At 39.1% G+C, this 27660-nt stretch overlaps 1 protein-coding gene across 1 annotated transcript in view; it reads right to left on the reverse strand.

Moving 5' to 3' along the window:
- Nucleotides 1-698: 698 nt before the first annotated feature.
- Nucleotides 699-27660, reverse strand: part of LOC102990347 (SET domain bifurcated histone lysine methyltransferase 2) — an 84517-nt gene continuing 57555 nt past the window's right edge. Inside the window, exons 13-25 of the mRNA XM_055089669.1 lie at nt 25826-25947; nt 17702-17809; nt 12704-12837; nt 9295-9329; nt 9034-9105; nt 8976-8983; nt 8741-8910; nt 7643-7698; nt 6687-6874; nt 6200-6251; nt 5390-5521; nt 3733-3804; nt 699-1579 (exon numbers count right to left, since the gene is read on the reverse strand). Coding sequence (XP_054945644.1) covers nt 1440-1579; nt 3733-3804; nt 5390-5521; nt 6200-6251; nt 6687-6874; nt 7643-7698; nt 8741-8910; nt 8976-8983; nt 9034-9105; nt 9295-9329; nt 12704-12837; nt 17702-17809; nt 25826-25947 — 1289 coding nt within the window. The 3' untranslated portion in view covers nt 699-1439. The remainder of the gene's footprint in view (nt 1580-3732; nt 3805-5389; nt 5522-6199; nt 6252-6686; nt 6875-7642; nt 7699-8740; nt 8911-8975; nt 8984-9033; nt 9106-9294; nt 9330-12703; nt 12838-17701; nt 17810-25825; nt 25948-27660) is intronic.

The raw sequence follows: 27660 nt of genomic DNA on the forward strand, positions 1-27660 counted from the left end.
TTGGGTTTGGGGATCCAAATGTGCTCGGACCCATTGTTCTCTGGGAAAAACCTCTGCAGCTGTGATTATTCTCCCATTTGTGGGTGGCCCACCTAGTGGTGTGGGTCTCGACTGTGTTGTGTTTCTGCACCCCCACCCCACCCCCCGTCTGGTTGTGGTTTTCTTGGTATCTTTAGTTGTAGATGGTCTTTTCTGTTTGCTTTGGTCTTTTTGATCCATAGTTGTTCTATAAATAGTTGTAATTTTGGTGTGCCTGTGAGATGAGGTGAGCTCAGAGTCTGTCTACTCTGCCATCTTCTAAAATCTTTTTTTGGCTTCTGTAGTTTTTTAAGTGCCTCAGGTGATTCTGATGTGTAGCCAAATTTGAAAACCACTGAGATTTTGCCCCTCAGTTATTAATGACTTGGGCTGGGGTTGCCATTACAACAGGAATGGACATGTTCTTTCATTTATATCATAATCTTCAGCAGATATTGAGCATATTATGTGCCAGATACCATGCTGGAGACTCAGATCAAACTCATGTTGAAATGTAGCACTGCTGTGGATCAAGTAGTGTGGTAGAAAAGTAGAAATGTGAAGTTTTCAGAGATCAGACATGGTAGTAGGGCATACAAATCTTAATTGTATATTGTTAGGTTGAGAAAAACCTTCAAAGAGACCATCCAGTTTTAAATGTTTATTTTGAAGATGATGTTATGCCCATGTGCTGTGGCTGAAGAGAAATTTAAAAAACACACAGGTATGTTCGGTACAGGTATAACATTCAGATTTATTATATCAAAGAAGCATAACGGGCTGGAACTAGTCTCAAAAGATAAAAACAGTTTATGCATTTTTTCAACATTTATTGAGCACGCTAGCTGCTGGGAATGTGATAGGGAGGAAAACACAGGAATAGTGAGTTTCTGCCCTCAGACTGCTTATACTCCAGTGGTTTGATGTATGATAGAGTGGCTTACACCGAGAAAGGGATATGAAGAGAAAGTACTCTCAGATGGAATAGGTATGAGGACATCAGCAGGAGGAGCAGTGAAGACTTCACAGCAGGATGTGCAAAGGCCCTGGGGGCAGGAGCACCTCGAATCCACTTAGCTCACTGTAGTGGGGGTGGGGGAGGTGGGATCTAAAAATCTAAAAATCCACCAAAGGATTTTTAGAGTGATGGGAGGCATGGCCCAATTTACTCAAGTAGGATCAGAAATACTTTACTGGGGGGGGAGGGGTAGAAATGAGATGATGATGAGGAAGAGGAGGCAGTAAAAAGGCATACGATGCCAAATCAGCAAGAACAGTTAAGGGCTGGTGAGGATCAAAGTTTGAGGACTGGAGAGACATGAGGGCCCTAGTGCTAAAGATGTGGGGCTTTCACAGGCCCGTCTCCAGCTTTCAGCCTGTTTGCAACTGTGCTTGATTCCTGGCTTAGGAAATGGTCATTCTTAAGAAGACAGAGAAGAATCTGAAGTAGAACTTGACTGAAGCTCAGAGCACAAGGTTTGTTTTAAGTCCTGAAGTAGCTCAATCTCTTCCTTCAGCTGCTGCTGCCTTTCTTCAGATTGATGAATTTTATTCTCTATTGCTATAATAAGAAAATTATTTCAAGTTATTCAGTAGTTTTATACACAATGTACTATTTCTAGCCTCTTCTGAAAGTGCATAGTACACAATGCTGTGCCCCAAATGAAAAGGATCTAGGGTCTTGTGAGCAGGAATTGATGCTTTTATGCCTTTGCTTTCTCTTCTACTTCAGGATAGAATTCTAGTAATTATCACATAAAGCTGGTCTGTAAATCTTTAAAATTTTGTATACATTTATAGCAGAAAAGGCACTTCTGTATACTTTTGAGGATTTGAAAGCAGCGACTAAATAACCTTCATGCTACACAAATCCATTTGTTGAGAGGATGCCATTAGACTATCAAGGGTTAAGGGCAAATCTTTCAGAGAAATGCATCCAATTTTTAATGTTACATAAAAGCTTTTGGTTTTATTTAGAAATAGGAATGCTTTTATTGTGGAAACTTAGAAGCTACTTTAGTTAGGCTTTATAAATTATAATATTACTCAGTGGCAATTTTTTAAAAACCTCAAAATCTTAGAATATCTGTATACCTGCAGTTAACTTTCTGGAACACTGAAAAGGCTGAATCAAGCAAAAGAGTCTTTATCAGTTGGGGTGTGAGAAGTTAAGTCTTTTAAGTTGGTTCTCATGCGATTCCAAATAGTGTCACCTCTGGGAGCTCACACCCCCCCAAATACTACACTATACTGTATGTACTCCCAACTAACTTAACCTAGGTAGTGACATGTTCCAAACAAACATGTTACTTTTATATGAAAGAAAAATATAAACATACATGAAAGTCACCTACAAAATAAAGCTTTTTAGAAAAAAATTTTAAAGGTCTCTTAAAAAAAAAAAAAGGATATTCCCATAAGACGTATGCTGACATTCTCAAGAGACTGGTAAAAAAACCACACTATTGTTGACTATTTTTCTGCTGATTATAAATTAATATAAAATTCAAATAGAAATGTGTAATATGAAAACAAAAATGAGAAAGGCTTGTGTATACTGAGACAGGAATATGAACTAATATTTTCTCCACAGGGAAAATCTATTTTCCTAATACATTTGCTGGAAAGACAAATATATCTCTGGAAAAGAACACAGTTTAGGGCACTGTTTGTATACAACTTCAGGGGGAGCCATCTGCCTTAAACTCTGTGTCAGCCTGTGCCCTCCACTCCCACCGGGATGGGCAGTGCACAGCCTGCCCAGCTGGGTATGGCAGCCTTGATGGAGAAGTCAGGTCAGACTCATCAATGTGGAAACTTAGCCTGTTTTGAAGGCATCTGAAATAGTGGTGAAAGGACCACTGTTTGTTTGATGTTTTTTTTTTTGTGGTATGCGGGCCTCCCTCTGTTGTGGCCTCTCCCGTTGCGGAGCACAGGCTCCGGACGCGCAGGCCCAGGGGCCATGGCTCACGGGCCCAGCTGCTCCGTGGCATGTGGGATCCTCCCGGACCGGGGCGCGAACCCGGTTCCCCTGCATCGGCAGGCGGACGCGCAACCACTGCGCCACCAGGGAAGCCCCTGTTTGATGTTTTATGGAAAGGTTAAACTCTCTGTTTCTACTAGGCTTTCTTTTTCAAAAGTTTCTTGGCTATTTTTTTTTTTTGATAATGAACTTTAGAATCAATCAATCACAACCCTCCCTCTCCCATTAGATTTGAAGATTAATGTTGAAAGAACTGAAATTTATACACATCATACCAAGTGAGAGGGAGACAGTGCAGCATGTTTATCACAGCCTCACCAGTTCCTGCTGATTTCCAAACGTGGTGGTGCCCAAATACTTCCATTTTGCAATAAATTTTTTGTTTCCACTTTTTTAGACGAGTTCTTTTTCTGATTACAAAAGTGTTGTGTGTATGTATAAAATGTGGAAAATACAATGAGCACTAAGACAAAAGAAATTACTACAATCCAGTCACCTACAGATAACTACTGTTTCCATTTATGTGCAGTTTTTCTGTGTGCATGTGTGACCCTGTGTATATATATTTTTTCTTCTTTGTGTGAGGGCTCATATTGTTTTGTAATGGGCTTTTTCATTTAATGCAAGGGTGAACATTCTTCTAAAATAGGATTTTTATCACCTGAATAGTGTTATTTTAATATATATGATAAATGTTTATAAACTTTACTGCTCAGTTATAACTCACATACCTGCTTGAAAATTTACAAATGTGTCTTCAAACAGTCTGCAGTCAAAAAGTGAAGTCCCAATTTCTTCATAGTCTGGAGGAAGAAAAACATTTTCAGTTTTAATTTAAATAACTTACATAGGCAGAAACACCTCACAGAATAATCCTCAAAAAGGAAAAGCACACAGAGCAGGCATCCCCTGTGGACTGCAGTGGCAGCAGCCTCACCAGGGAGCTCGTTAGAAATGCAGATTCTTAGCACCTTTACTGGATCAGAACCTCCAGGGATGGGACCCAGCCATCTGTTTTAACAACCCCCCCCGGTGGTTCTGAGGGGCATGCTCAAGTTCGAGATGTGCTTGGTCTAGAGACAAGAGTTAAACGAACAAAAGAATGTAATGAATGAGCTTTGGGAAATGTCTGTTTGCTCTTAACTATACTTTTTGGTTTTGTCCTGTAGAAAAAAACCCCTTTCAAATAATCATATATTTTACATTGTTGCCTAAAATACAGACTGTCAAGGTTTTCCTTCTAATACAGCTATACAGTCGACCCTTGAACAATGTGGGGTTAGGGGTGCTGACCCCCATGCAGTCACAAATCCAAGCATAACAAACTTTACAGTCAGCCTCCCAAATATGTGGTTCCTCTGTATCTGTGGTTCTGTATCCATGGATTGTATAGTATTTTATTGCATAGTATTTACTGAAAAAAATTCAGGTATAAGTGGACCCGTACAGTACAAACCCATGTTATGTGTCAACTGTATTTATAATAAAGTTTTTAAGCTCCTAACACAGGTTATGAGAAGGCTAAGTGGCTGTATACCTGCATGTACAAACGGACCTTCAGCATCCCGAAGAGCTCTTTCTGAAAGGCCACATTTAACTAAACCAAACATCATCCAAAACATTAAAATTACTTCTTTCTTCTATACTTTACAGTATAAAAAAAGGCACTTGCTTGTTTAAGGAACAGAATTAGAGTCAAATCAGAACTAGCATAATGAATGTCATTCTCAGATCTTAGCAGCAAGCGTGCTCAGCTGTGGGGAGTGGGGGGAGCGCAGGTATGTGACTTAACCTGGTTCTGAACTTGCCCGTTCTCTTGATGGTCACTCTCAGTTATGAACCTCTGGAAAAGACATTAGAACTTTCAGGGAATCAGGGTATTTTTTACTAAAGTAATGATTTTGTGAATTACCTACCTCCTGTTGATTTATAAAAAGACAAGAGATCTGGAACAATAAATTGTATTAAAGAATGAGATAAAGGACGTGAGGGCGATCTGGCTGCGACATCTGTCACCCCAATGATCACCAGGGTTGATTCGGCTGATCTGGCTGGCTAGGTGGGTGTCCCCTTCCTCCCTCACTGCTCCACGTGCGTCCCTCCCGAAGCTGCGCGCTCGGTTGAAGAGGATGACCTTCCCCGATAGAGGAGGACCGTTCTTCGGTCAAGGGTATACGAGTAGCTGCGCTCCCCTGCTAGAACCTCCAAACAAGCTCTCAAGAATGAGATAAAGAAGGAAAAGAAAAAAGAAACAGCACAGAAAGAAAATGTGTACTTTTGGTGGGGGGGGGGGTGTTTGTTTTGTTTAACATGTAGTTCTGTGAGATTTTGTTTAACATGTAGGTCTGTGAGAAGTCTCTATATGTAGAAATTTTGTTATTTCAGTACCTGATTCTGAAGTGGTCTCATCCATGAGTCTTTCCTGAATCAAATGAAGTTTGTCTAATATTTCTTCAAATAAAGCATTAAGAAGACCCGCTTCTTTACATTTCTTAAGTAAAGCAACTTTCACAATTGCATCTAAGGATAAAAAAAACATTTCAGAAGGAAATTGTCTGTCTCAGGACAGCTATCATACATCATTTTATGGTCACTTCTTCAGACTTTGCCTAATGGTGGATGAGCATTATTAGATAATACGTACAGCACCTTTATCTTTTCTATTAATTGTAATTTCATCATACCTCATTTTTTCCAAGCTGAAACAATGAATGAAATGTTATAAAAAGTGAAAATAAAAACTTCTCTGCTTAGAATAATTATATGAATAAAGAGAATTTTCTAAAATTTAGCTTCAAATCTTTGAGATAACAGCCTCCCTCATTTTTTTCTGTCACAGTTGACTGTTATTATGGAACGTCTGTTTCCTTAACAGAAAGTTACAATTACTGGCTTCAGCTTCTTGTGTGTGTGGGGGGGTCACAGTGTGAGGGGTGGCATATCATTGGATTCTGAACTCAGGCAACCCTGGCTTCTATATCAAGAGCTGTATCCTTTAATACTGAAGAGCAGTAGGACCATCCCAACCTAAGTTATTTTGATCTGTTGGGGTTATGATGGAGTGAATAATTATGATAAAAGATTTCTATTCTTATAATTCATTACTACAAATCTAGAATAATAAAGTGGGGTACCAACCCTGAAATGGTACTAAGTACTGTAAGTCATATTCGTTAACAGACAAAACTTATAGCAAACCTGTGTGTCTGCCATCCTTTTCCTTCCTAGCCAATGCCATTCTTTCCAGTGGCTAAAAGGAGAGAAAGATCAAGATTACTTTACACTAATTTTTTACTGTTGACATTTAATACAGTAAGTCCCCTACATACGAATGAGTTCCATTCTGAGAGCACATTTGTAAGTCCAATTTGTTCGTAAGTCTAACAAAGTTAGCCTAGGTACCCAACTAACACAATTGGCTATATAGTACTGTACTGTAATAGGTTTATGATACTCTTCACACAAATAATACATAAAAAACAAGCACAAAAAATAAAACATTTTAAATCTTACAGTATAGTACCTTGAAAAGTACAGTAGTACAGTACAACTGGCACACAGGGACTGGCATAGAGTGAACAGGCAGGAAGAGTTACTGGCTGGAGGAGGGGGAGGAGGTGGGAGATGGTAGAGCTGAGGGCTCGTCAGCAATAGGAGACGGAGGGCAAGCTGCAATGTCACTCACGCCTGACGTTGATGGCACGGGTTCTGGTTCCTTGCTGGATTCAATTCTATCTACCCTCTTGACAAAACGATCCCATGATGTCTGAGTAGTAGCTCTTTTTTTCTTGTCATAGTTGACATGGTAGCACTGGATTGCATTCTTAACATCTGCTGCAGCCTTCGTGTACTGTTCTACGTTCGGGTCCTGTGCTTGAAATAAAGTTACTGTACTACTGTATACAGTACTGTAGAGTACACAAAAGCACAACCACTTGTAGAGGATGCACGCACGTGACAATGTACTCCAGACACATGAATGTGATTAGACGTGTGAATGCACGTTTGCATCTTTGAAAGTTCTCAACTTGAAGGTTCGTATGTAGGGGACTTACTGTATCTCATAAAATGAAAACCAAATTCAGTGATATGCTTATGGTGAAAATCATGTTCCATGTTCATATGTAGATGTAAACATCAAATGTATTTTTGTTTTGTCTAACAAAACATTAACAGGTGTAACAAGCACCTCTTGTATAAATAGGGTGAGAGGTGAAGGTTGCTGGCTCATATTAATTAAGCTTACATGAGCTGTTGCAAATCCCCAAAACACTTTCATATGCTTTACACAGAATAGGAATCCAGAAAATTATGAGTCACAAATTAGGTCAAATGTGGATCCTGCAGCTGGGAGATACTCGGCTAGGTGAGGATGTTCCACTGCACCTATGCCTGTTTTAAGATCATAAACACCCTGTGGGCTCAGATCCTCTCACTGATTTGGTACCAGGGGATGTGTTACAGGAGCCAGGGGACAGTCACCTTCTGGAGGTTATGTGCTTGGATACCTAAGACACATCCAACCTCTCTTTAATATTCATCATCATCTATCACTGTGTCACCTGAAATTCAGAAGGTTAAAAAAAAAAAAAGACATTGCATGGAGAAACTTAAAGCTATAATGAAATTAAGTCAAATTACCTGTACAGGATTGCCTGTTGAGAGACGTTTTTTCCTCCCCCTTCTTCTTTTCACTCCTGAAAAGTAAGCAGAAAAATATAAATTATGTAGATACTGGAATCCATAAAGGAAAAGACTGATGCTGGACTACAGAAAATGTACAACTCTTATATGCCAAAGGTTATAACAAAGTCAAAAGATATGTCAAACTTAGATTAAATGTTTGCAATAAAAACGACAAAAGGCCAATTTTTAAAATATAAAAAGACCTTATAAATCAATACGAAAAAGGCAATTGGGTAGAAAAATGGGCAAATGGGGAACTCTGGAGAGAGGGTTCATTAAACAGAAAAATAAATTGGGTCACAGGAAAACAAATATAACTGATCGAAAGATAGGGGAATATACTCAGTTTCACCCATAAGTAAAGATATGCAAAGTAAAACAGAATTTTTCATTGATCAGATTAAGCCGTATAATATATAATGTCTGCAAGGATTTGGGTCAATGTGTACTGCTGGTGCGGCCTCTTTAGAAGATAATTAGCCAACAGTCACCCAAAGTTTCATTGTTTATACTCTTTGACCCAGCAACCTACTTACAGGAAGTCTTTCTAATAGTATTGTTACATAAAGGCACAAAGATGAGTGGAGAAAAATGTTAGCTACAGTATTAAATGTGATAGAAAAAAGCTGGAAATAACTTACATGTCAGTCATGCAGAGACTAGTTCAACTGTGGCTCAGCTATACAACTGAATAATATACACAGTGGAATACTATGAAGCCTTTTAAAAATGAGGTAAGATCTACTTATACCCACTGATAGAGAAGACTCTCTAAGATATACTAAGTGAAAAAGCAAAATATAGTAGTAGGTATATTTCTACACACACAACATTTTTGGAAGAATTCGAAAGAAACAACGATGGTTTCCTCTGGGGAGAGGATTCATTACAGTGTTATAATCTGCTTTTTAAAACGAATACATTATTGTCATCTTTCCCTGTCAGTAAACACTGACTAACAGCAATGTTTTTGATATATTTCTGATAAGTTGCAAGGGGAATGGCTGAAGAATGGCTGAAGGGTAACGCTATTGTTTAGAGAGCGTTGCTTACCACCACAAAATGCAGCTGGCATGACAGGGAACTAAGCCTTTTCCAGAGGGCCGACTCCTGTCCACAGAGAGCATTCCACATCTAGTGTTGGCAAGACTGCTCTTCCGGCAGTACACAAAGGCCAGGTAACTCCAGGTAGCCAGGACCCAATTTTCCTCAGAACGGAAAGGCTAATCATGCATTCTTAGGAGAATTGCATTCAGGGAACATACAGCATTTTATCAATTTTATCTACTGAAAATTCTGATAGTCTTCTTAGAAGACAAGTAGTCACAAAAGTCAAAACTTCTTACCGTGTTTTGGTTCGGTCTGCTGACTGTGGTGAGAATGGAAGACACCAGACAAAGGTTTCACTGAGAGTCGGTCTAGTTCATGAAGAAGAAAAGTTTAGTCCATTACACTGCACACCGCACAGGGACTGACAATTTTAAAAGTATGTAACATTTTGACTCAAAAATTTGTATTTTAACTTAGGCCAGTAAATCAGATTATTCCATGTCTTACCGAAGGTTTACCTTTCTTTAAACCCACAACACTAAATTTTAGAGACTTACCATTTTGAGGGTCAGCATGTTGTTGGCACAGTACTCTGAAAACATGAAATTTCAAAGAGTCAAATAATTGTATTTACACTTTTCAAATATTATGCCTATTGCATTGTAATTTAAAAGGGAACTAATCTGTTTTTCATGCGGGCTTAACCTTAAATATTTATTTGTTAAAAACAAAATTGCTGTTCAAGCCTGTGTAGTTACTGACAGACATCAAGTGTAGATGGACCCTGTGCCAGCGTCCCTTGTGCCCTTGAACCTTGGACAGGTCAGCGTGCTCTCTGCAGGGGTGAGTGCTGACTACATATTTTGAACAATACTTGTTCATATACAGTGGTCAGTGAGATTTTACTGTATAAAGAAAACACCTAGAGATCCAACAGCTAAGACACAAGCTTTCATCTGACTACACAAAGTTCTGCTGATTTTCAACCATAAGCACAAAACTGCATGCATTATCTGGCGGGAAAGTAGTTTTCTAACTCAACAGGCATCTCCCCCATATCTTAGATTTGAACTGCATGAGCTTAGAACTAATCAGTGCCCTAGAAGAGAAGGAAGAAGCAGAGCAGCTAGAGCAAAGAAGTGCAGTGAGTAAACCAGAAGGAGCTGCTCAGGCCGTTTTCTCTCCAGCCTTTCTTCCTCCACAGCCCCCAGTTCCCTTCCTTATGGTGCTGACCCTCATGATGCAGGGTCCCCCTCACCTAGGGGAATGTATGAACTCTTCCTGTCGTACAGCAGTTCCCGCCTCCTCCATGCAGTCCTCCCAGCACCCCACCCGCCCACCCCCAAACGATATTAATCTCCTCACCCTTTGGATTCTGGTTTCTCAGCACTTTTGTTTGCCAGGTAGGTACTTAATTTTTTTTTTCAACCATATATAAAAGTGGAGGAGATGTGATGAACTCCCATGCCCCCAACCCATCACCCGTTTTCAACAATTATCAACTGAAGGCCAAGCCAGTTTCATTCCCATCAGGCCACATGCTCCTACTAGTTTTGACCTTCTGGTCCTCCCATGAGGTGATAGTTTCAGTTCACGTCTTGTTTCTCTCTATATTCTCAATGTACCTAACAAGGGGTCTCGTGCATGACAGCCACTCTGAATGTTTAAATTCAATTTAAAAATGAATAAAAGTTCACCTGATACTTGATAAAACTATGACAAAGAAGATTATTTTATGAGTCTCTATTCATTGGTTCTACTAATATATGATCAGTATTTTTTCAGACTTTAATGTATAACAGGAACTTGACTCCTTTTTGTTTGACCTTTTTGTAGCTCTGCTAATAATAGTCTTTCTAGTGGGTGTTTTAGGTCTTTGGAGAAGTCATAATAAAATAAGCCCTTTGGGAAGGTAAATAATAAAAGTGAAACAGTATTTCAATCCATGAGTTTCTCAGCAAATCAAATATAAAAAGAATATAAAATTAACATATTTACACATTTCCTGTCTAGTCTCAAGAAAATACCTGTGTAAAATCAGATTTTAAATTATTTAACCAACTTCTTTGAATGTTAGGCTTTCCCACATTTTAGGATATATGGCCGCTAACCTTAAAGAGGATATGGTGTCAAAGAGCAAAGACTCGGGCTTCCCTGGTGGCGCAGTGGTTGAGAATCTGCCTGCCGATGCAGGGGACACAGGTTCGTGCCCCGGTCCGGGAAGATCCCACATGCTGCGGAGCGGCTGGGCCCGTGAGCCATGGCCGCTGAGCCTGTGCGCCCGGAGCCGGCGCCCCGCAACGGGAGAGGCCACAACAGTGAGAGGCCCGCATACCGAAAAAAAAAAAAAAAAAAAAAAAAAAAAAGAGCAAAGACTCTGGAGCCCTGAAGCCCAGCTCTGCCTCTTACCAAATGTGTGGCCTGGGTACAAATTACTGTCAGGGCCTCAGTTTCCTCATCTTTAAAATGGGGATAATAGTACCTACCTTACTGGGCTATTATGAGTATTAAACGAAATAACATTTGTAAAGTACTTTGAAGTATTCCTGGCATAAAGTAAGTGGTTAAAAGATAAAGAAATAAAATGAAATAGTTCTGGAACACATTGATAAAATTGGGGATATATGCCCACAGGGGGTAAAAAAATCTACCCTCCATATGGAATTTTAAAGTATCATTTAGGAATGTAACAGATCTACAAAAATCATATTAAAAATAATCCTCTGGGAGGGATAAATTCGGAGTTTGGGATTAACATATACATACTACTATATATATCAGTAAAACAGGTAACCAACAAGGACCTACTGTATAGCACAGGGAACTATACCCAATATTTTGTAATAACCTATAAAGGGAAAAGAATATATATATGGGTATAACTGAATCACTTTGCTGTACACCTGAAACTAACAAAACACTGTAAATCAACTACTTCAATTAAAAAAATAAAAAAATAAAAATAATTCTCTCATAACACTAATCCTATTATTCAGATACTATGCCTGAAAAAAATGTATATGTTTCACTGAAATTTAAAATGTCCAGTTCAATCAGAATCTATTCATATGCCCCAAAGAAGTGAGAAGTGTCTGCCTGGCTCGTCAATATTAGACCATCATTCTCTGTTTTATTCCATCTCATAACTTTAAAAAGGTCAAACCTAACCTTTTGACTGTAATTTCCTTCACCTTTATATGACATATCCTAGACTGCATCTACGTACAAAAAAGAGTTCGCTGAACATGACCTGAATCAATTTAAAACTGGGTTACTGATTTCTTCTGACTAAACTATATAATGACTTAACTGAACTGACTTCCTTCATCAGAAGGAAGATCAAGTTTCTTCCTGGATAAAACAAATATACTTGTTTTGGACTTGAAATGTGCCTTACTGGATCAAAGTTAACATTAAAGAATTACTGAAAAACAAGGAGCAAGATTTCAAAGCCAAAGGCAACACAAACAAGGTGTAAGTTTCTTCAAGGACTTAATGACTGATAACTGTATTTGCTGCATAGTTTCTTTATCATTTTTAGAGGCTATTTATAGTTAAGAGGGTGGTGACAGTGATGGGAAAATACATTCATTTGGAGACAAAATGAGTAAAGCGTGGACCTAGAACTAACAAGTCAGCCTCCTTTCCCGCTTACAGAAAAGAGCGAGTGTGAACTGGTTCCCGGCCTCGTGGCCACCTGTTAGGTTACTTGTGCCACCATGTCAACCAGTGCTTTATATGAGGAAAGAAAGGATGCAGGGAGAGTAAAACCCCAAACAAAACCAACCCTGCTTCTTTTCTTCCTATGGACACTAAGGGAAGGTGCTCTGAAGTTAGGTTCCCAGCTGGGCATCTCCCAAACCACATTCTTACTTGGAAATCATTTGCATGAAATTAGCTTTAAAAAATCTCCTTGTCCTTATTCCAATCCCCCAAATGTGGCTTTAAAACCGTTTTATTAAATACCTGTAAGTTCCTTTCGATCCATCAGTTTGTAGAACTGCGTGGTCACTCTTGGCACAGAAAAAGTGGTAATTCTTGAGACAGGATTTTAAATCACATCCCACGGTGGCTCCCGATTTCCCACAAAATGTGCATTTCTACAGAAGAACAGATTTTACGGAGGAAGCGCCTGAGTTTTCAGAATCTTTGTTAAAATTTAAAGTTAAAGATGTCATCAAATATTATTTTTAAGTTGGCAGCCCTAATGTCCTCAGCTACAAACACTGGGTCCTGACATTTAGCTGCTCGTTTTGAAATTTCAGCAAAACCTCAACTAACTGGAATGTTTTGTAATGATCTGATTAAAAGCAGAAAACCCTTTTTGTTTCCAAATAAACCCCTCTCCTCTCTTTTTAAAAGAGATTTCTAAAAAGCAGGGTTGGCAACACTGTCCAGCTCCAGGCAAGAGGTTCTGTTGGGGACACTGAGCCTGTGGCCAAGGTCAGCTGTGGCAGTGCCACTAACAGCTGTGTAATCTCAAGCCAGTCCCTTCCCCTCTCTTAGACCCGAATTCCTCCCTGGGGATCACAGTGCCTGTCTTAGAGAGGCACTACTGAGGAGACGTGAGAGAAAGGAAGTGAAATCTCTTTGGCATCTATGGAGAAAGGCCAAAAATGTAAAAAAAAACAAAACAAAAACAAAAAAGCCCCTGAGGAGTAAGTTTTTTCTTAGCTCAATTCATTTGATCTCTTGCTTTTATATATCAGTCTATTGGCCTGATAGGAAGGTGGCGTAGAGATGGCTAGGAGGAGAGTACGTGTCCACAGAAACCTGTTTGGGGGAATCTGAGCCATGACCACAGCTGGTTTATATCATGCTCTGGCTGAATGACGTGGGCGCACAATGAAACCACCTAGCAAAACAGGAGGTGACAGCTCACACAGTATCCCAAGGTCAGCACAAGCAACTCTATAAATAAAGGAAATTCAATTGTGGGTGAGAAATTAGATTGTGCAAAAGGCAGAATCTGAAGTCAGAGCACAAAGAATGATCATTTAATGTTGGGGGGCCATCTGACTATATGTATAGGAAAGAAAGTAAGTTGGATCCCTACCTCACAATATATTCCCAAATAAACTCCACGTGGATTAAAGCTTTAACTATATAAAAAGTATTTTTTAAAAGCTGCAAAAAATTAGAAAATATAAGAGAAAGGAAAAAAAGGACAGTATTGAGGCTTTCTAAGCAAGGAAGGAGACACAGAAGCCACAAAGAAAAAGACTGACAGATTTGACTATATAAAAAATTTAAGCTCCACTTTAAAGGTGATAGATACCATTTTAAAAAAAGGAAAAGACTGTTTGCTGCATAGTAGATAAAGGGTAAGACTCTGATAGCCCACAGAAAAATGGGAAGAGAAGAAATACAAACGGCTAATAAATGGTGACTCATTGAAAGACTACAGAGTAGCTGTGACGCGGCAGGCCCTCTTCCAGGACGGGGAAAACTGGTGGGTAAGGTACCTGCCTGCATGAAGTTAACTTTCTTTCTAGTGGAGACAATGATCAAATAAAGCAAACTTTAAAACATAGCGATACATGCTTTGCAGAGAATTAAGGCAAAGTGACAGAGTGTCTGGGTCCCTACTTCAGATTGAGTGGTCAGTGATATAGAAGGCCTATCTGAGGAGGTGATATAGAAGCTTAGATTTTAATAATAGTAAGAGCTGCTAGTCTGCACCAAAGCAGGGGAAAGGACATCGTAAGCAGAAGGCCTTATGTGCTCGTGGCAAGAATGAGCTTCCCCACTGGCAAACTCACAGGAAGGGCAAGAGGGATGGGTAGTGTTGTTGGAGCAGAGAAGAGGCAAGGGGGACAGTCTGAGGTAAGATCCAAGGGATAAGTGAGGACTGGGTCATGGAGGGCTTACGAGCCACAGTGATGAGTTGGGGTTTTACCTTTGTGCAAGAGGAGCATAAACCGATTCATAGTCTAAAGATACTGTTCTGGCGGCCGTGTGGAGAATGGGCTGGGGAGGGATAGGCAAGAGAGAAAGAAGGACAAGTATCAGTAGTGTTCAACAACAGTCCGAGAGACTGAGATCACGCTTCACCACAGTGGGTGAGTGGCAGTGAGGGAGAAGAGGAGGATGCAAGGTCCGTAGGGTGATGCTGATGGACCCGATGCTGGGTTGGGGTTGAGGAGGGGATGATGGAGGACAAATGATGTGCTGTTTACTGAGGAGAAGTGAGCAGGTTTGGATGGATCGTGTGTGAGTGCGGGGAGGATGGAACTATTCTTTTCCAGCCAGTTTAACATGAGAGGCTATTACCTATCCAGGTAGGTATGTCAGGTTGGTCATCGGGGCTGGAGATAGAGAGTCCCAGCATAAGAATGGTATTGAAGCCATGGGAACTGGATGAGGTCATGTAGAAAGGATGTTCAGATTGAGGAAGGAGCCCAGGACAGAGCCTTGTGCACTCCAAACTGTAGACGTTGAGCGGAAGAGGAAAAACAGCCAAGGCACCTGAGAAGAAGCAGCCAGAAAGGTAAAAGACATACTAGCAGCGTATGTCCAGGAAGTCAAAAGAAGGAACTGCTTCGAGATGCAGGGCAGGGACCACTGTGTGATGATACTGCTGACAGGTCAACTAAGGTCAGACAAGTGACACTGTAAGTGACCAGCTCTTTGTGTATAAGGGAGAATTTTTTTTTTTTTAAAGATGACATGATCAGTTGATCATGTTTATATGCTGACAAGAATAATTGATTAGAAAGAAGGGATACTGATGTGAGGGGGTAGAGGAAAATGCAAGAACCTAGTCCTTAAGGAGGGAAGGAGGACGGCTCCAAAACCCATGTGCAGGGTTGGCTTTGACAGGACAGAGGTCTGAGAGTCTGGGAAAAGGCTGGTGGGCAGTGGTTTGGACAGTAGGGGTTCCTGTCTAGTCGCTTCCATTTTCTCAGTAAGAATCTGGCAAAGAAACGTACAACACCAGGAGTGAACCCTAATGTAAACTATGGCCTTTGGGTGTTTCTGATGTGTCAATGTGGTTCATCAGTTGTAACAGATGTCCCCTCTAGTGGAGGGTATTGATAAAGGGGAGACTGTGAACGCGTAGGGGCAGGGGAATACAGGAACTCTCCTTACCATCCCCTCAGTTTTCCTGTGAACCTAAAACTGCTCTAAAAAAGAAAGTCTATCCAAAAAAAAAAAAAAAAAAATCAGGGATAGTCATCAACTTGGCAAGGAGAAGTTGGGGTGGAGCAAGGTTTTAAAGAGAGATGACAGGATATGAAAGAGTAAATGTGGAGGGTGGAGGATGAAGTGCTGATGGTCTGTTTGAGGTTTATGGCCATGAATCTAAGATCAGTCAAAACATCTGTGGGTTTTTCTCCGGTTAACTGCTCAACTGCCAGCGCTACTCAGCTCCTGCAGACATCAGACAGACACACTTCCCCAGGCTGGGGCTTTGCTCAGTGAGTAAGGAGGGTGTCCAGGGGGTTTGCGAGGGAGTGACTGTTGTGCTGGACCATGGCCAGGAATCACTGAAGAACTGCGGGAGCTGGGTGAGCCGGGAGGGTTGCGATGATTACTAAAGAGGGGTAATGTTCAACCTCTCCAGTGATCAGGGAAGCACAAGGTAAAATTTTGCAAGGCTGGCAAAAATTAACGAGGTTTGAATGTTCATTTTCATCAAGGGCTGGGAGAAGTGCTCTTTCATCCACTATGTACAGAAGCATAAAGTGGTACACTCTTTCTGGGGGATAGTTTGTCAGCATGTTTCAAAGATTTTAAAGGGAATTCTCTTTGACTCAGCTGTTCCACTTCTAGCAATGTGCTGTATAGCACCAATCAAACCAGCACACGAGGATAATGCACAAAGATGTTTTCTGCAGCATTCGCTATTACGGTGAAAAACAGTGTCACCTCACTATCTAAGGGCAGGGAATGGCTTCACGCCTTCCAGTACATCCTATGGAATTCCATGAGGTCAGTGAAGAGAATGCCAGGGACAGTCCTATGCTTATGGTTTCATGAATGTGCCACATCTTCTTTCTTGCCTTCCACGTGTTTGCACACCCCGTTCCCTCTCTCTGAAATTCCCCCTTCCCCATCCTCATCTCCCCCCACCCCCCGCATTCCCAACTAGGAAGGCTTCCTGAGCCCCAACTGTGCTGATCTGCCTGCTCACTGAGCGGCTGCGCTGATGCTTCTCAAAGCACATCAGGCGATGCGGGAACTGCCCATGTATACGCTGACATCTTGCAAGGACTAAAAAAATGTTTGTTCCAGGTCACTAACCTGACCGTGGATTGTGGTGGTGGTGAGGGTGTTAGTGCTCACTCACGCTCGCTGTACCGCGAAGGGCCTGTCACGGAGGGAGTCTACTACAGCAGACCCAGTAGAGCAACTGCTCAGCATTCTTCCTTCCCAGGGGGCGCTAACCCCAGCCCCGAGGGTAGATCCTGATTAGTCATGGTCGCCTCTAGCAATCGGTGCAGAAAGAGGGGTGTGGCCTAATTAAACTTTCAGAAGGGCTCTTAATCCATGCTTGGGGATGAACTTTCTCTTGTGATAGGAGCAAGAAAACCTGATGCTTCAGCTGCTGCCTGTGGCCACCCTATGATCACAAAGGGACCAGCTGATGTTGTGGACAGGAGGGCGGAAAGGATGATGGGCCCTTGATGACATCATTGAGCCACTGAATCAACCAACCCTGAAACCAGTTTTTCCTCTGGCTAAGTTAATAAGCATCCCTTTTTTTTTTTTTAAAGCCAGTTTGTTCCTTCTACTTATAGCCAAAGCATTCTAACTCATATCTACTTTGCCAATGAAGCATATTGTAGTTTATTTTAAAATATTAAAATATTCAATTGAAAATACGTTTCCAATATAGGTCCACTTCTTTCAGCTCTCCACGTTGCATCTCTATGCCCTGGTTTATCAATCAAATAGACTTTCTTTTGAAAGCATCACCAAGGGTCTGTTCATCTGAGTAATAAAATCATTTTTACTTACCAACTTCCTTCCTCTCTTGATTTCTTTCTTTACTGATTCCACATCAAAATTTCTATCATGATTAAATGGATCATGATCCTCACATTCCACAAGTGCTGAGGAATACAGCTGCAGATTGGGAAAAGAAAACACCCAGAGTATGCACAAAGTAATGTTGAAAGCTGCAAGTCAGAAAATGGTACCAAAAAGTACTCACCAGGACTGGAAGATGGGTTGGGGGTAGAACAGTGACCACCTTTTGGCGTGTGTGAGCAGATCTCAAGTCACCCTGCTTTTCTTTGGGAGTTGTCCTGATCCCCAGACATGTTTTATACTGCATAACCCTGACCCCCAGTGGCTAACTGGACCTGGTCGGGGCCCTGACCCCAAGCTGGGCCAGTCACGGTCCCTATCCTAAGGGACTAAAACAGGCTCTGAGCCACATGGTCAGAGCAAGTCAGTCAACAAAGAGAGGAAAACAAAAACGAGGGCTAGAGAGGACATCCTGGGTTCCTGATGGCTTCCCAGCTTCTGTTTCTTGTACCCACCTGTGTGCCTGCCTTCAGGAGCCAAAAAATGCCCCTGCAACTTATTGCAAAGCCCCTTTTATATTTAGGTTGGCTCGAGCTTCTAAAAGTTTCTTGAAACCAAAAGAATCCAAATTACCTCTGAATGAAAGATCAACATTACACATACACTTAAATAATAAAGGGCATGAAAAACGTTGACACTGGCAAAGACAAAAGATTTCTTATAAAAAGCAGAAACTATAAAGAAAAAGTTATTAAGTTGGAATTCACCAAAATTAAAACTTTTTGCTCTTTGAAAGACATTGCTAAGAAAACAAAAAGGCAAGCCAGAAACTGGGAGAAAATATTCACAATTCATATATCTGACAAAAAAAATTATATCGGGAATATAGGAAAAACTCTTGCCACTCAGTAAGACAAATAATTCAGTTAAAAATGGGCAAAAAGGGGCTTCCTTGGTGGCGCAGTGGTTGAGAGTCCGCCTGCCGATGCAGGTGACACGGGTTCGTGCCCCGGTCCAGGAATATCCCACATGCCGCGGAGCGGCTGGGCCCGTGAGCCATGGCTGCTGAGCCTGCGCGTCTGGAGCCTGTGCTCCGCAACGGGAGAGGCCACAACAGTGAGAGGCCTGCATAGGTGTGGAGCAAATGAAACTCTTACACATTGTTGTAGAAGTGTAAAATGATGCAATTACCTTTAAAGTTAAACATACACTTACTTTATGACCCAGCATTCCTCTTGTAGGTATTCACTCAAGAAATAAAAGCATTATTGTCCACATTTAAAGAAGGCCAACAGTATACAATGGAGAAAAGACAGTCTCTTCAATAAGTAGTGCTGGGAAAACTGGAGAGCTACATGTTAAAAAATGAAATTAGAACATCTTCTCACATCATATACAAAAATAAACTCAAAATGGATTGAAGACCTAAGTATAAGACAGGACACCATAAAACTCCTAGAAGAAAACATAGGCAGAACACTGACATAAATCGTAGCAATTTTTTTCTGGATTTATCTCCAAAGGCAAGGAAAACATAAGCAAAAATAAACAACTGGGACCTAATTAAACTTAAAAGCTTCTGCATCAACAAACCATTGACAAAACAAAAAGACAACCTACTGAATGGGAGAAAATATTTGCAAACGATATGACCGGTAAGGGGTTAATATCCAAAATATACAAACAGCTCATACAACTCAACATCAAAAAACAACCTGATTAAAAAATGGGCAGAAGACCTGAATGGACATTTTTCCAAAGAAGACATAAGATGGCCAACAGGCACATGAAAAGATGCTCAACATCACTAATCATCAGATAAATGCAAATGAAAACCATAAAGAGATATCACCTCACACCTGTCAGAATGGCCATCATCAAAAAGACCACAGACAAATGTTGAGAGTGTGGAGAGAAGGGAACCCTCCTGCACTGATGCTGGGAATGTAAACTGGTGCAGCCACTGTGGAGAACAGTATGGAGGTTCCTCAGAAAACTAAAAATAGAGCTACCATGTGATCCAGCGATTCCACTCCTGGGTATATATCCAAAGAAAATGAAAACATGAATTCGAAAAGATATATGCACCTCAGTGTTCATAGTAGCATTATTTACAATAGCCAAGGTATGGAAGCAACCTAAGTGTTCATCAACAGATGAATGGATAAAGAAGATGTAGTGTGCATATATATGTATATATACACACACATATACATATATACAATGGAATACTATTGAGCCATAAAAAAGAATGAAAGTTTGCCATTTGCAACAACATGGATGGATGTGGAGGGTATTATGCTTGGTGAAATAAGTCAGACAGAGAAAGACAGATACTGCATGTTACCACTTATATGTGGAATCTAAAAAAATTAACTAGTGACAATAACACAAAAAAAGTGTATGTCCACATGAAGACACATATTCAGATTTTCACAAATTTATCCTAGTATCTTCAAACTGGACTTAATATGTCTATCAACAGGCAAGTGGATAAACAAATTGTGATACAGCCATACAATGAAATACTGTGCAGAAATAAAAAGGAACAAAATACACATACAAGAAACAACACGGATGAATCTCCAAATACTGTAATAAGCAAAAGAAGCCAGACACACAGAATACATACTGTAGGATTCCTTTCATTTGAGAAGAGAAAGACAGGCTCAAGCTATAGAAGCTGGGGTGGGGAGGAAGTGGCTGCAAGGAGGCATGAGGGAACCTTCTGGGGTAATGGCAATGTTCTACATCTTGATGGTCGTGGTGGTTACATTGGTAAATACATGTCTTAATACTCTCTGAACTGTACACTTAAAATGGGTGCTTTTTTAATGTAAATTATACTGACAAGGTTAACTAAAAATAGGAAATTAACAGTATATTAGAATAAAACGTCACAATCAAATAGTGTTAATCTCTGAATGGTTTAACAGCAGAAAATAAACAAGCACATAATTTATTACTAACAGATTAAAAGGAGAAAATTTGAGACATGAAAACCAAATGTAACCTGTGAATCGGAATCTTTTGTTATAAAGTTATTAGGACATTGAACCTGAAACCTGGGTGGTTTGAGGATTAGATCGTAGTAATATATTAAGTTCCTGATTTTGATGGTTACATTGTGATTATGTGAATGTCCTTTGTATAAAATACATACTGAAGTATTCAGGAAAGATAATGCATCATGTCTCAAATTAATTTCAAATGGTTCTGTAAACGAAAATAATCAATAAACAGTCTATAATAATAGAAAAGAGTTTTATTTGAGCCAAACTGAGGACTACCCTCAAAGCCCACTTCCCAGATTACTCTGAGAAACTGCTCTGGAGAAGCATTGTTTCCAGCACAGTTTTATATCTTGTCAGAACAAAGAGCATTAAATGAGTCAGGGTTTTATTTCTTCAAGGTTAAAAAAAAAAAAAACAAAAAACAGACTAGCATGTACACAGTGAGTCAGTATGGCCTTGGAACCTGGGAAGGGAGTCTTATCATCAAAGGAGTACCAGCATTGACATCCCAGGAGGAGGGGCATGTAGTCTTTATTTTTAACATGGACATTCTTTACTTCTGGTCAATGTGTCCTTTTCTCTAATAATTAAAGCAGATGTACAGTGTATATTTGATAGGCCACAAACAGGCTATTTGAGTTAGCATAAAATTCAAGTTAGCTCATGTATAAGCCAGAATGACTTCCCTATATCTCAATATGTGAATATTTCTTTCATCAGTTCCAACAAAAAAGGTACTTTGTACTGTATGTGTAACTTTTCTGTAAGTTTGAGATTTAAAAAAATTGTGTATATAAAAAATAAAGCATCGGACTTCCCTGGTGGCGCAGTGGTTAAGAATCCGCCTGCCAATGCAGGGGACACATGTTCAAGCCCTGGTCCGGGAAGATCCCACATGCCACAGAGCAACTAAGCCCGAGAGCCACAACTACTGAAGCCCGTGCGCCTAGAGCCTGTGCTCTGCAACAAGAGAAGCCACTGCAATGAGAAGCCTGCGCACCGCAACGAAGAGCAGCCCCCGCTTGCCGCAACTAGAGAAAGCCCGAACGCAGCAACGAAGACCCACCACAGCCAAAAATAAATAAATTAATAAATTTAAAAAAATAAAATGAAGCACCTAGCATTGTGCATGGCCAGAGAGAGGGAAAGAAGCCAGAAGATAATTCAATAGATGCAGAAAAAAGCATTTCATAATATTCAATACTTTAGCAAGCTAGAAATAAAAGGAAACTTCCTAATTTTAATAAAGTAAAAGTATTAAAAAGCTAAAGTATGCACAAATTTAATGATAAAACCTAGAAGCATCCTAGTAATATAAGAAACAAGACAAGGCTCACTAAAATTGTTTTATCACCACTGTAACACAATGTTCTAGAAAAATGCAGTAAAATAAGAAAAAGAAATTAAGAGGCTCAAAAATTTAAAGGAAAAAAAGTCGTCTTTATTTAAAGATGAGGATCATCCAAATAAAATATCCAGGTGAATCTGGCTTTTAGATTTGAGAGTTTGGCAAGATTGTTGGATGAGATAAAATATAAATAAAAATTGACAGTGTTTCTGTATACCAATAATAGCTCGCTTTAAAAATGTATTAACAAAACAAAACAAAACAAAAACAAACCCAGGAATAGGCCTAACCCAAAGTTCTAGACCTCTACAGAAAAAAAACTGTTGGACATTTTTGAAATTCATAAAAGAAGACCTGGATAGTTGAAGAGACATACCCTGTTAATGGATAGAAAGACTAATATATTATGAGGGTGTCTTATTTTTTCCCAAATTCATCTATAAATTCAGTGGAATTCCAGTTAAAATTCCAATAGAAATTTCTGTGAAACCTGGTAAGGTGATCCCAAAATTCAAAGTGCCAAAAAAATAGCCAGGGTTTATCATAAAATCATAGAAATTAAGAGTGTTGTACCAGCTCATTAGTCACTGATAATCTGCCTGTTTAAATGGCCTGTTTGAACTCCCATGCTTTGGAGACCTGTTTTTCCAGAAGATAGCATTGAAAGTACCATGTTACACTCTGTGTGATCTCTGCTAATGGCACTTTGGAGTTGTATTAGTTAAGTCATTTTAGACATAACATCATTGTGGATCCAACTGTCAGGTACTGAGTTATCAAGCTCTTTGAAGAAATAAATTTTGAGGAGGTATGGGAGGAAGGAATACGTTTCATAAAACATTACAATGAAGCTCATGACTGACTTTTGAATAGTAGGAGTTTTAAGTATGCTGTTAAAAATCTGTAAGGGACAGTTAAGAAAATTATCAGACTGTAAGAGAAACGTGTGAGATCGCCAAACAAGGATTTCAGTGTAGATTTTGTCGTTATCAAATGAAGTTAAAGGAACAAGTTATAGTTAAAGTTTGAATGGAAGAGCCTGCCATTGTTGTTCCACATCTGGTTGTTGTCGTTTACATTCCTCTACTGAGCCTACGTCTTCATAAGCTTTTTGGCAGGTATACTTTGAAAACTTCTGTTTCATGGTCAAGACAGATCAGAGGCCATGGATACTGACAACTGATTTGTCTGTTTTCTTCTTTTTCCATGACTGTATCTACTGCCTCATCTTGACTTACAAGCAAAACCTAGAAAACCTACAAAAATAAGTGTTTTGTGGTTTATCTAGGAATAATACAGAAAATACTGCTTGTTATTTTTGGTAAAGAAAATCAATTTCGTATAGTTTATTTCAACCTAAATAAAATGCGAATTTTGTTTAAAAGAAAAAAAAAAGAGTATTGTACCAGCTCAGGAATACACAAGTGACCAATGGAAGAGAATGGAGAGCCAGAAAGAGATCTGTGCACATATGACAATACTGTTAGAGCAACGGATTGGCATGAGGGTTTGAAACTAGATAGCTGGGTGAGAGTCCTGGCTCAGTCACTTACAGCCCTGTGACCTTGGGCAAGTGATTTAATTTCTCTGTGCCTCAGTTTTTCCACCTTTAGTTTGGACATAATTATAATACCTACCTCTTAGGGTAGTTGTGAGGATTAATAGTTAATCCTGTTAATCTCCCAGAGCTCCTAAGTTAAGCTCCCAGAACATTACCTTACACAGTGAACACCAAATAATAACAACAGTTATCATTATTATCACTACAAATCAGTGAGGAAAGGATAGATTTTTCAATAATAGTGCTGGGGAAGGTGGTTAATTGCATTAAAAAAAACCCTAAAAGTAGGTCCCTACTTTACACTATAATCCAAATAAATTCCAGTTGGATCAAGAAGCTAAATGAGAAAAGCAAAATTTTTAAACTTTTTGGAAAAAAGATAGAACCTTAGTTTGGAAAAGAATTTCTTATGGGAAAAATCCTACAAATTATAAAGGAAAATAATGATGAATGTTAATTACATTACAAGCTTCTGTATGACAGAAAGCACCATAAATAAAATTAAAAGCAAACATATATAATAAAGCATTAGAACTTACTTATATGTGAATAAATACATATAAGCAAAACTAAGATCTCAAAGATAAAGTGTAGTCTATGAACACAAGTCACAGAATCGAAAAAAAGAACCGCACAGGAGCACAGCAAACGAGGTGCAAGCTCACTAAGTAATCAGGAACTGCAAATGCAAATGACAAAGAGAGACCATCTCACACCCATCAGAGAGGAAAACATTAAAATCTCATAGTATCATGACAGACACCAAACCATAGATCCAGGGAGGCACTGTAAAGAGAATGAAAAGAAAAGCCACAGATTAGGAGAAAATATTGGTAAAAATATATCTGATAAAGGACTGGTATCCAAGATATAGAGAGCTCCTAAAAGTTAATTATAAGACAACCCAATAAACCCAATTAAACAATAACAACCCAATTAAAAATTGGACAAAAGATCTGGACAGACAACACCAAAGAAGATATACAAATGGCAAATAAGTATATGAAAAGATGCTCAACACCACATGTCATCATATGTCATCAGGGAATTACAAATTAAAATATGAACAACATCATATATACACTAACATGTATAAAACAGATAACTAATAAGAACCTGCTGTATAAAAATAAATAAAATAAAATTTAAAAAAATACGAACAACATGAACTCTCATTCATTGCAGGTGGGAATGTAAAATGGTACAGCCACAGTGGAGGACAGTTCAGCAATTTCTTTCAAAATTAAACATACTTTTACCATACCAAAAAATAAATAAATCTCATAGAATCAAGTGTTGACAAGGAAGAAGAGAAACAAACTCCGAAATAGTGGAAGTCAAACTTGGTACGATCCCTTTGGAGAGCAATCTGGCACATTTAGTGAGGTACAAAATGTTCCCTTCCTGTGTCCAGCAGTTCTAAGTGCCCTAGACCAGAGAAATTCTCCCGTGAATTAGGAGACCTATACAAGGATATTTATGACAGCTGGTTAGTCACATAAAAAACTGGAAAACCATAAATGCTCATTCACAGAATACTTTAATGGTGATTACAGTCATAAAATGCTATACTGTAACATTTAAAATTAAAGATTAGAACTACATTTATCAACATGGATATATCTCAATAATCCACAGAATCTGATAGAAATTCTATAAAGTCCAAGAACATGTAAAACAATATATTTGTTTATAAATACTTAAACGTGGTGGGAGCATAAAATTAAAAACACAAAATAAGAAACACTGAATTTGTGACGGCGATTACGTCTGGGGAGGGGTGGAGAGAAGGGAACAGAGAGAAGAGAGAGTCCTTAACTATCTATGTTTTTTTTTTTCTTAAAAAAAAAAAAATCAAGCTGAGGCAAATATCATATACTATCATGATTTTATAAATCTGGGTGAAGTGTCTATGGGTATCTGTTATATTTGAAATAATTAAAATATCTTTAAAGGAACTTCTTCATCATAATTCTTTGTGTGTTTGATCAGTTATAAATAAAACTAAAAGTAATCATAAGGTGTTAAGATCTGAAACTTTAAAAAGGGAAAAATATGCTCCCCAAATCCCCACTTAAAAGCCCAAACCATGGGCAGCCAACGTGTTATTCTTTGTTGTATCCAGAGTACATTTATCTATTTTGGTATGTCCTTCCCTAAAAGGACTCATGTGTTTTCAAGTAACTTACCAAACAGTTTTCATGAGCAGCTATATTCTCTGACTGTGCAAAGTACAGGACACTACACTCGAGGTCTTTGGGGCAAAGCGCGCATATCCTTTTTTGCAACCTTTCTGCAACCTGAAAGACACCTATAAAGTAACATCCCTGATGAGAAATGGAAAAGTGGAATTTCTTGGTGTCCGCAATTCCTCCACCCATCTTAAAGTAGAGGGCAGGTAACTTGTTTTATGAGAGAGTCTCAACTCCCAGGGAGAAAAAAAATTGGGACCCAAGTAGAAAAGCAACTTTGTATTTTTTTAATGGCTTAATGAAAGAAAAGAAAAAAAGGTTTCATTTAAAATGTCTAAACATGAGGAAAACCTTTACTTAAGAAACATAAGCAGGAATTTAAATACAAAGCTCTCAAAGCATTGCCTTGCCCATAGTAAGCTCTCAATAATAATTACTGACATTATAAATCAACAAGAAAACAATGGTGTATTCAAGAAATAATGCTCTGATTAACTACCTGTAAAAAATAATTTAGATCCCTATATCATACTATATTCAAAAATAAATTTGGAAAAATAAATAAATAAATAAATTTGGGGTGAATTAAAGGAGTAAATGAGCAATATACTTTAAATGTGCTGTAATCTAGCATTATAATAAATTAGGAGAGAAAAATACATGAAGGCAGGAGTTTTTTTTTTTTTTTTAAGAGAGGAATAAAGAAAGGAAAGAAGCTTAAGAGAAGGAGAGCTAGGAAGAACAGGGAAGAGACAGAGGGAGAAAAAAGCCAGCTGTTCCCAATATCCACTGGATGCATCGGTGAGAGGAAATCTTCTCTAACCTATTAGTTTGCTATTAATTTGGCCACAAGCATCCATTTAACATTTCTTTGCCTTTTCCAATGCTCATCCTGTTATTCATTTAGTTTTCTGTAGCAGAAAGCACTTTCAATTTTATCTTCAAATTTTAGTTTTGAAACAAAAATTCATTTAACCATTTAATGGCGAAAGGTTTTAATTTAAATGAGGTTAACTGCTTAAGCGCTTCCTAAAAGTCCTTTTTGTTACTTAAAAGTGTAAGATCTCTTGGTGTCTCTCTTAAATTACATCTTGCATCTCACAATGTCAGAAGACCTCACTTTGGAGCTAGCATTTATTTCACATTCTGATGAGTTTCTTCCTTAATTAACGTCTGTTTCCTGGATTTGGGTCCTACTTAGTAGGGTTACAAATTAGTAATCCTCCTGCTCCACATCAACCAAGAAAAAGCGGGGAGACTGAGACAAAACTCCTCAGATGAAATGAAATGGGCTAACTGCTGCTTTTCATTCATCTCAAGCCACCACCAAGTTGGGAGCACCTCTTGTATGAGAGTCACCGCGCTGAGAGCTCTAGACCAACACTGTCCGCAGAAACATAATGTGAGCCACAGGTGCAGATGAAGAATTTCTAGGAGCCTCATTTGAAACAGCAAAAGGAAATGGGTGAAGTTAATTTTAATAAGCTTTATTCAACTAAACATATCCAAAATACTGCCCTCTCAACATTTAATTAAGGAAACAATTAATTCATTCTTTTGTACTGAGTCTTTGAAGCCCAGTGTATTTTGTGCTTACAGCACCTCTCAACTGGATGGGCCACATTTTCAATGCTCAAGAGCCATATGTGGAGAGTGGCTACTGTACGGAAGGGCACAGCAGAGGATATAAAAAAACATGAGACAGAACTGTTGCCTGCAAGAAGTTTACAAAATAAACAAGGAGACCAAATAGTATTCTGGAAAATAAAATAACAGAATACGTGGCACAAGTAACTGCTGAGTAGGAAATACAATATACGCTATGGACAGAG

The sequence above is a fragment of the Physeter macrocephalus genome, chromosome 13 (genome assembly GCF_002837175.3).
Source record: "Physeter macrocephalus isolate SW-GA chromosome 13, ASM283717v5, whole genome shotgun sequence".
In the NCBI taxonomy this organism is placed as follows: Eukaryota; Metazoa; Chordata; class Mammalia; order Artiodactyla; family Physeteridae; genus Physeter; species Physeter macrocephalus.